Source organism: Anolis sagrei, chromosome 2 (assembly GCF_037176765.1).
Source record: "Anolis sagrei isolate rAnoSag1 chromosome 2, rAnoSag1.mat, whole genome shotgun sequence".
Taxonomy (NCBI): Eukaryota; Metazoa; Chordata; class Lepidosauria; order Squamata; family Dactyloidae; genus Anolis; species Anolis sagrei.
Genome location: NC_090022.1, coordinates 73,514,651 through 73,524,531, shown reverse-complemented (window position 1 = coordinate 73,524,531; position 9,881 = coordinate 73,514,651). Strand labels below are relative to the sequence as shown.

At 42.6% G+C, this 9,881-nt stretch overlaps 1 protein-coding gene across 2 annotated transcripts in view; it reads left to right on the top strand.

Annotated features, from left to right (window-relative positions):
• Window positions 1-7,129: 7,129 nt before the first annotated feature.
• Window positions 7,130-9,881, top strand: part of BSN (bassoon presynaptic cytomatrix protein) — a 253,500-nt gene continuing 250,748 nt past the window's right edge. For both annotated transcript variants that reach the window (XM_060765755.2, XM_060765756.2), the window contains exon 1: window positions 7,130-7,471. In XM_060765755.2, coding sequence (XP_060621738.2) covers window positions 7,248-7,471 — 224 coding nt within the window. In that variant the 5' untranslated portion in view covers window positions 7,130-7,247. The remainder of the gene's footprint in view (window positions 7,472-9,881) is intronic.

The following is a 9,881-nucleotide window of genomic DNA, read 5'->3' as shown; positions in this document are numbered from 1 at the left end:
TTATCCACAGGACCAAATGCATATGGCTTCTTAGATAATAAAGACCATCTTCCAGCATCTTGAGATATTTCTCTCTTTTCTCCAGTGAAATAATGGAAATCAGAGTGTGATAGGCAAATGTTATACTGTTGGAATTCAGACATATGCTTCAGTTGCTGTTGCCTATTTTTGGTCTAAAATTATTTAGTTGCTTGTGCTCCCTCTATTTAATTAGCTTTATACTTATTTTATGCAATGTTTTTGATATGAACTAAATAACTGAAGAACTCTCATACCAGGTCTTTGTAGGAAATAATGTGAAAGTAGAAAAAGCACCAAACAGATATTTAATTTATTAGATGTGTTTACTGTACTTGCTTCAACCAAACTTGATAATATGCAGTTTTACAATTCCACTTATAACGGTGCTGGAAGAACTGTGGAGTTCAAAGCACTGGCTGAATATTTTTTTTCCATAGAAAAAATATCCTGTAGACAAAATATTGATACAGACTTCTAAGTGGAATTCAGACTGAAGTATCCTATACAGTCAGTTTTAGTGCTGAACAGAAAGCACAGGAAAGTTGTGGGGGGTAGCACAGTCCTAGGGTTTCTTACAAAACAGTCAACCTGGGGTTTTTTTTAAGTATTTATAATCCTCTTTAGTGAATGGCTTTTTTTTCTGAATCATGGTACTATAGATATCCTAATCTTGATTGTCAAAATGCTGTCATGAAGAAGATTTATTATGATAATGTATGTAAGACTAGAATAATTTAGCAAAAAAAGTAACTTGGTAGATGAATCTTTTTAAGATGAATGTTTGGGCTCAATGAATCTATTATTTAGTAGTATTATTTAAGGATGCATAACCTGTAGTTTTAATCCAATATGCTCTCACTGGATTGCACTAGTAAGTCATGCTACAGTTCCAGCTCTTAGGCTTATGATTTAAACTTAAGACAAGGATGCACAAGAAATGAAGGAGGTGAAAAATAATCTTTCAGTAACTGGCTGGAAGGAAATAGTAAATTATATTGGTGGAATTGCTGCTGCTAAGTGGCAGGTGAAGGAGAGGAATGGTTTTGCTTCTCTTTTTCTCTCTGTGTTGCAACCAGCTGGAATAGCTACCACACATATTTCATTTTCTGACAGTTAATGCTTTACAGGCAGGGAGAGTTCAGAGGGGAAAAAGATGGTTGACCATGGAGCAATATGAGGCATATGGCACTGACTGTTGTTACTTGTGAAGACTAAAAAACACATTTGCTGGCAAAACATGGACACGGGATAAAATATGGCATTTGTCTGACTTCACATTTCATTTAAAGAATCATTAATTTTTTTTAAAAAAATGTTTGCCTGCTTATCAATTATTAGAGCTGACAAGCAGTTATGTAAATCTTCACTGATTTGAACAAATTTTAACTGATTGATTCATCAATCAAATCTGGGGACATTTGAAGTTAAAAATAAGGGTGTTCCACTGATTGCTTCTTTCTTTGGAAACTAGTGGTGGATTATTCCCTTACCTTTCCTTCCTAAAGGTTTGCTCCGAAGAGCTAGGAAACAGGTCAGAGCAGTTCTTCTCGGGAGGACTGGCGCTTTCTGCCCAGGGCCTCTCTATCTTTCCAAGGACCAGCACTAGAAATTCACCAGGAACTAGCACAGTAAGAGTAATACTGTCCTGGAATGCATTTTAAGTGTCATGGAAAGCAAGAAAAGGAAAGAAAGACTCATCATGTGGCATCCACTAGTACAGCTTTGGATTCAAGCCAATACATTTGAAGGAAAAATATATTATATTAAGACTCCCACATTTATGTGGGATGTGTTCACAGCCACAACAGTTACCCAAAACTATGAATATAGCTCCAAATCTTAAAATCACCTGACTTCCATAGTGTTGCATTGGAAAACCGAGAGTCCTAGAAATCTAGAAATTTTCTAGGTCCTCCAACATAACTCTGTGGGATCTTCTGGGGGATGCATACCATATAATTGCCTGGAGAACCTAGTAAATATCTAGAGACATTTTTTCCACAGCTGTGAAATCTACTGATATGAATTCTGCAGTTACAGAGTATCTAACAGTATCTAGATCCAAGGAAGTCATGCTACCCCTCTATTCTGCCTTGGTTAGACCACACCTGGAATACTTTATCCAATTCTGGGCACCACAATTGAAGGGAGATGTTGACAAGCTGGAATGTGTCCAGAGGAGGGTGACTAAAATGAACAAGGGTCTGGACAACAAGCCCTATGAGGAGCAGCTTAAAGAGTTGGGTATGTTTAGCCTGCAGAAGAGAAGACTGAGAGGAGACATGATAGCCTAAGGTTTCTTAGAATATCAATATGTGAGAGGAAGTCATAGGGAGGAGGGAGCAAGCTTGTTTTCTGATGCCCTGGAGACTAGGATTCTGAACAATTGTTTCAAACTACAAGCAAGGAAATTCCATCTGAACATGAGAAAGAACTTTCTATGAGAGGTGTTCAGCAGTGGAACTCTCCGCCCCTGAGTGTGATGAAGGCTCCTTCTTTGGAGGCTCTTAAACAAAGGCTGGATGGCCATCTTTTGGGGTGTTTTGAATGCGATTTTCCTGCTTCTTGGCAAAGGGTTGTACTGGATGGCCCACGAGGTCTCTTCTAACTGGCTCATCCTATGATTCTATGATCTGCTTTTAGTGGATATGTAATTGGCCATTGTTACTCTATGTGGGATGATCACAGAAGGGCACTTTGGAGGAGGCATTCTTTCCTGCATGAAAGCTAGGAGTCCATGTCACACCAAGCTCTTCTTCTTTATAGTTTTCTCTAGGCTCTGGTCTCCCTAGAAAGGATCCCTCCTGTTTGTCCTTCCTTCAGCAAGCAAAGAATTTATTTTATTTTATCAAAACCCAACACTTTTTAAGGAAAGAGGTTCCAAGCATGTGCAGCGCTATTTTAAACTTTTTTTCAATAATTTAAATTGGAACCACGGTAGCACAATGGGTGCTCCTTGTGCTCCTGAACTACTGACCTGAAGGTTGGCAGTTTGAATGTGTGAGATGGGGTGAGCTCCCATTCTCAGCTCCAGTTCCTGCCAACCTAGCAGTTTAAAAACATGCAAACATGCAAATGTGGGTAGATAAACAGGTATTGCTTTGGTGGGTGGGAAAAGGAAAAGAGATGCTCCAAGCAACTAGGAGGTGACAATGCAAGCTCTTTGGCTTGAAATGGAGAAAAGCAAGCCCCTGCCCCCAGAGCCAGAGATGAGCACTGCCTCCAGAAGCTGGATATGAAAGGAGAAGCCTCTGCCTTTGTTTATATTCATGTGCCTCACTGTTTATATGATTTTAAAGATATTGAATGTTTGTCTATGTATGTAAATACTGTAATCTGCTCTGAGTCCCCTAGGGAAGAAGGGCAGAATATAAATAAAGTGTATTATTATTATTTGAAACACAACAAGATGAGTCCACAGAAGACACTCTGCTGACTGTTGTATTGGATCACACGTCGGACACTTCCCAAGTGTCTAGGACTGTGTGATGTATCGGCAAATAATGCGTGCAGATCCCAGTAAGATGGCCTTTTGCAGTTGGCAGATGATAATCTTGTCAGCGCCGATTGTGTTTAAGTGCAGGCCAAGGTCTTTAGGCACTGCACCCAGTATACCGATCGCCACTGGAACCACCTTTACTGGTTTGTGCCAGAGTCTTTGCAGTTCAATCTTTAAATCCTCATATCGTGTCATCTTTTCCAGTTGTTTCTCTTCAATCCTGCTGTCACCTGGGATTGCAATATCGACAATCCATACTTTGTTTTTTAACACAATCGTGCTCCAAAACTCAGTCTGTCTGAATCTGGAAGTCCCAGAGCAGCTTGACGTATTCATTTTCTATTATTATTATTATTATTATTATTATTATTATTATTATTATTATGCTTTTCATTGCTTTAGTCTTGTTAACTGTTTCAGGCTATTTTAGGGTTGATCTTTTGTATATTTATGATTATTGTACTGGATTTAATGTGTAAGTTGTTTTGATTTTGGAAAAAATATGAAATCCACCATGATGTAGCAATTTGAATGTTGGACTGGGTTTTAGTGTTGAACTCTGAGAAACCTTAAGCATGCCACAGTCTCTCAGCCAAAATGCCTAAGGTTTCTCAGAGCTCAACACTAAAACCCAGTCCAACATCCAAAATGACTTCTATGAAAGTCAGGAAATTTAATGGGTTGTAGAAAAATACAAAGCTCCATATATATCCAGTTTTTCAGCCACAAAGACTCTCTGGCAAAGCAAACCTCATTGCAGGGTTCTCTTAGGGTTTTCCTATCTCAGAGATGGCTTGAAGGCATACAGCAACAGCAACAGATTTGCAAGAGGAGACAGAGGAAAAAGCAGACATCAAGGAGTAAGTGAACCATTTCCTCTTCCTTGGTTTGGTTCTTTTTAAAAATTAAATTTGTATTGTTTTATAGTGTGTATATAGGAAACAAAACAAATGAACAAAAGAAAAAAGAAGAAAAATATGCAAAAGGTTTACAAAAAGGTGTACATTCAATGCTTGTTAAACATATGAAAAATCAGACTTGGTTATACAGTTAATTATACCTTTACATTTCTTAACCTTCTATCCCTCCACCTATCTATCCCATGACCTCAGAGGCCCCTCAAAAAAAGGATCACACAACTAACCAGCAACTATATCTTCTTTCATTGAATCCCCTTTATGGCAGTCTTCAAGTTTATCTTTGTCTTCTTTTCCAGATACCCAAGTGCCATCCTCCATTTGTTTGCAAATTCTTCATTATTCCTCCTTTGCTGCTATTTGTTTTTTTTATTAGTATTTTATGCAATTTTCCTTACAGTGAAAGAGTGAGAACAATAATTGTGATAGAAAGTTGTAGAATTTAGACAGACAGTGTGGGATAGGTTAGAAGGGTAGGGAAGGGGAGGGTATGGGGATTGGATAGAGAGGTGAGGGGTGGGTAGGGGGTAGGATGTAGGGTAGACATATGTGAGTTGCACTTCCGTTCAGTCCACAGAGGCATAATTGTCTGACTTCAATATTCTTTTTCTTCCCTTTTGGAGTTCTTATTCTTCTTTCCCATAGAATTTATATTTCCAACTTGATTTTATTTTTCAAATATTCCTCTAGTTGTTTCCAATTTGTTTGTTTATTCTTGTTCTGCTCCTCTAGCAGATTAGATAACCTGTCACAATTCTTAAAGTCCATTATCTTCCTTAGTCACTCTTAGCCACTCTTCATTAGAAGGGGCTTCTTTGCTTTTCCACTTTTGTGCTACTAATATTCTAGCCGCCGCCGATAAGTAAAAAAAGATTTTTTCTTCATTTTTCTTTAGATCTATATCTGTTAAGTTCAATAAGTAATATTCAGGCTTTATGTCAAATTTCATTCTTATAATGTTCTGTGTATGTTTATGCACCATCTCCCAGAATTTCTTTTCCTTTGCTGCTATTTGTCAGCTTGGCCATTTGGATAAAATCTACTAATTTATCTCTCCAATCTTTAATAGATAACTCTTTTCCCCTTTCCAAGTTCTGGCTATTATTAGTCTTGCAGCACCAAAGCAATACTGACAAATTTCTTTATCTCCTGCACTGATACGCATTCTGAATAGTCCTAATAGGCACATTTCTGGGTTTTTCTTGACCTTTTGTTAATCATATTGTTTGTTTCATTCACCACTTTTTTTCCAAACTTCTTTAACTATATTACAAGTCTACCATACATGGAAAAATGATCCCTTCGACTTCCTTGTTTTGGCTCTGAGAAAATCTCTACCCTGAAGTTTTGGAGTAAACTTTCTTGGTGAAAATATATGTATAATAACACTTCAAAAACAGTTAACAAGTAGCTAATGAATAAGTCTCTCTTCATTATAAGTGCATAGTGGATTACCTAACACAGGGATGGGTCTCCAGACATTGTTGGACTGCAATTCCCACTGCCCACTACTTCAGAGGTGAGAACAGTCAATTTCTGTAGATCAGGCATGGGCAAACTTCAGCCCTCCAGGTGTTTTGGACTTCAACTCCCACAATTCCTAACAGCCTGAGGCCCTTTCCTTTTTTGTCCCTCAGCCGCCAACTCGAGAAGAATGGCTTATGAAGATTGGGGAACTAGCTGAGATGGACCAACTGTAAGGAGAAATCTTTGACCTTTTCACAGTTGGGACAAATGTCAACCACAGGATTCATGAATTGCAATTGTGCCCCCAAAAGTAGAAGTGTGGTTGCATAGTATCATCTAAACTGGGAGTTTAATAAAAGAAGAAGGGATGAAAACTATCAATGTCAGGTTTGTAGAATTGTTCGTGTTTTTCGTGGTTAGGTGTTTTGTGTGTATGGGTGTCATTTTGTAGATTGTCGTGGCATTATTTATTATAAAGTCCTTCTTTTTTCTTTTTTTTTTTGTTATTGGTGCTTTTTATAATGCTCTCCAATAAAACAATAGTCAAAATCTGGCGGCCAGTGGACCGGAAGGCTCTGGTTTCTGGCTCCCTGGCGCCAGAAGAGGTTTTCCTCCCGCGCCCTTCTGGCTGCTGCCTGCAGGCACTGGTCAGTCCAAGGGCAAAAGTCCTGCCTGCGGCCCCTCATTGGCCAGCCCACGCGCGCGGGGAAGCGGCGGGGGCGGAGAGGCGCGAGGAGCCTCCCTGGCCGACTGGGCAAATGTGAGGGACCGGGGCATATGCTGAAGGGTGGAGTGAGGCAGGAGAAGTTCTTATTGGCCAGGGAGGCGGTGGAGGGAAGGAGCGCGCAATCCTATTGGTCAGGCAAAAGGCGAAGCGTTCCATTCGGGGGGGGGGGGGGAGTTCTCTTCTTTCGGACGCCTGGGCGCGTGCCCGCTGCAGTGTGGAGAGCATCTGACGTCCCAAAGCGCGCGGGGCCGAGGAGTCTTGCGGGCAGCGGGGGTCGCGCGCTTTCATTGGTCGGCCCACGCACTTGCTCACGTAGGGAAAGTCTTGAACTCTGCGCGGGCGCCCATTGGTCGCGGGCCACGCGCCCGTCAGCGTGCCCAAGTCTCTGCGCGCGCTTCGGCGTATATGTGTGTGTGTGTGTGTGCAGAGGGAGAGGTTGAGGCGCGGATCTCGTCTCCGCCTGCCCGCGCGCGCGCGTGCCCACGTGTGTGCGCATGCCCAGTTGCGGATGGGGGCAGGCAGCGATGGTGGAGCGAGGCTGATGGCGGCGCAGGCGGCGCTGCGCTGAGGACGCTCCGGGAGCCCGTCCCCATCCCGCCTCGGCCTCGGCCTCGACATGGGCAACGAGGCCAGCCTGGAAGGCGGGGGAGGCGAGGGGCAGCCCCAGCAGCAGCAGCAGCAGTTGCCCCTTGGCCCTGCCGCCGGCCCCGCCGCGCCGCCGGGGAGCGCCAAGCCTCCTCCTTCAGCACCAGGCGGCGGCGGACAGCTCCCAGCGGGCAGGGCTCCAGCCGCCGCTGCTCCAGCGCCGGGCCCCGCGCCGCCGCACGGACCCTCCGCCAGGTGGGAGGCCTCCGGGGAGCCAGCCAGGGAGGGAAGGAGAGCGAGCGGGGGGCAGCCTGGCCGGGAGGGAGGGAGGGAGGGCGCCCGCGGGGGAGCCAGAGGGGGCTCAACCTCTAGGCATGGTGCATGTGGGGCTACAGAGCCCTGGCCTGGCCTAGCTGAGCCATGTGCAGCACCTCACATTAGCCAAGTCCCCGGTCCCCAAAGTCCTCCCGTCCTCCTCCGAGTCCTAGAAAGTCGCAGATGCCTCGACGAATCGCCTCCTCGGGACACTACCTCCCCTCATGTTCTCTGCGCCTTTGCCAAGGTTGGCTTCAGTCCCCAAGCGCTGCCTTCTGCAGAACAGAAAAGAGGGTTGGTAGGTTCTCTCCTGGAGTCTCCATGGAAAGGCTTCATTGGATGCCACCGAAGAGCCAGAGCTTAGGAGCCGTGGAGGAGTCTGTCCTTGTTTGTTGTTATTAAGCAGTGAGGTGGAAGGAACATCCCTCTAGGTGGACGGGGATGGCAGCGGGTGCATAGGCACCCAAGAAGAAGGAGGCTCCCTCGCAGAACTGGTGCCAGGGAGACATAAATGGGATGCTGATCATGCAGCATTGGGTGGAATGAGTATCCAACAGGGAGGGACATAGTTTATAGTTGTGGAAACACAAGTATCTCCTTTCAGGGTCCTTCCACACAGCCAGAATATCAAGGCAGAAAATTCCACAATACCTGCTTTGAACTGGAATATCCGAGTCCACACTGCCATATATCCCTCTTCAAAGTAGATAATGTGGGATTTTATTCAGTTGTGTGGAAGGGGCCTCTGTCTCTGTATTGTCAAGGATACTTTTGGATTCACTTGCCAACAACAAGCATTTCCCTCTTCAACTCAAACCACCACTCCTTTACCAGCTATGCTATGGCAATGCTACAACAGTGGTATGACAGTACCATTGATGGTGAAGTGCCCCTATATACACACACACCTATATATGCTAAAAATTGTGACCTGTTTGTAAGAGAGACATATATATGTACATGTATATACAAATGCATGCATGCACACACACATATACACATATAATGAGGGGTTATGTAACCCACATGTTCTACATCAGGGTAGGGAAATAATTAAAGTAAGATATCAGCCCTCTTCTAAAGGAAAACAAAAAAACATTGGGGAAGGGAATAGCATAATGATTAGTTATCATGCAGCAGAATGGTGCATTTCTAATCTATTCTTAAAAATACATAGTCATCACCCTCAACAAATGCTTTCCCATTTGTGTTGAAAGCAGCACAAATGGAAAAGCAGAAGTTAGTGAAAAATTAAGGAGAGTACTATTTTGTAGTGTTCAGTAGCCTGAAACAAAACATCAAACATATCTCTGCAAAGAGGATTCAGCCATTTTCTGTTCAGAAACTGGACAGAAATATATGAATAGAACATCTACGTTTATGGGTTTAAAGGGGACTTGCACTGTTGAATGCCCCATTAATACATGGAGGGTGTAATAATGGCTTCTGGAAGAAATAAAAAAGCTTACCATTCTGAGTTAAGGTTCTCTTTTGATTACTACCGGAGATTTCCTTATCACCCTTTAGTGATTAAATTATGAACTGAATTTTACACAAACATTTGTATAAGAAATCTCTTAACAAGTAGTTTGATCTTTTCCAAGTAATCTTTTAATATATTTTTTCAAGCAATCATTATCTATCCTACTTCAAAATTGTAAAGATAAGTATTATGATACTATCTTTAATTCAAAAAAATACTTCTGCAAAGGCTGATCATCTGTTTGTAGAATTGCCTTCTGTACCTAGATAAAGGGATGTCAGAATTGTGATGTGGCAGTTATTTCCATTCTGCAGAATCCCAGGCTTGCACATTTGCCCGTCAGCTGATGTAGGCCAAGCATATAGGCCACGCATTGGTGGATATAGCAAGGAAAGTTCATATAGACATGAGATGTATGGATGTTGGAATGCTTGGGCAGATTGCATTTCCATAAAGCGTGGGAGAACTGTAGGATGTGTCTGATGCTCTGAATAGATTGTGTAGAAAGCAAATGACTGTAGCAGAATTATCTGATGTGTGACTCTGGAAGGTTTTCCTCAAATTTGCAGCTTGTGAACCTTATAGTCCTTGTGAATCTTAAAATGGAGAATAGAATTTCTTGTTTTGAGGCATTTGTACATTAATTAGTTTTTGTGACATTCTTGCAAGTGTGTTGAAGAGCAGAGCTGGGAAGCCATCCAAGTATTAATACATTTGTGCAGAAGTGTATTGGACTCTAAACCGTCACTAGAGCCATGTTTTCTCGGCATAAACATTCTGTTCTATTCCTAACCCAATTGAGGCACATTCATTTTCCTCACTATTGAGAAATAATCATGAACATGAACAGTTTCTTTTGGGCAAGAG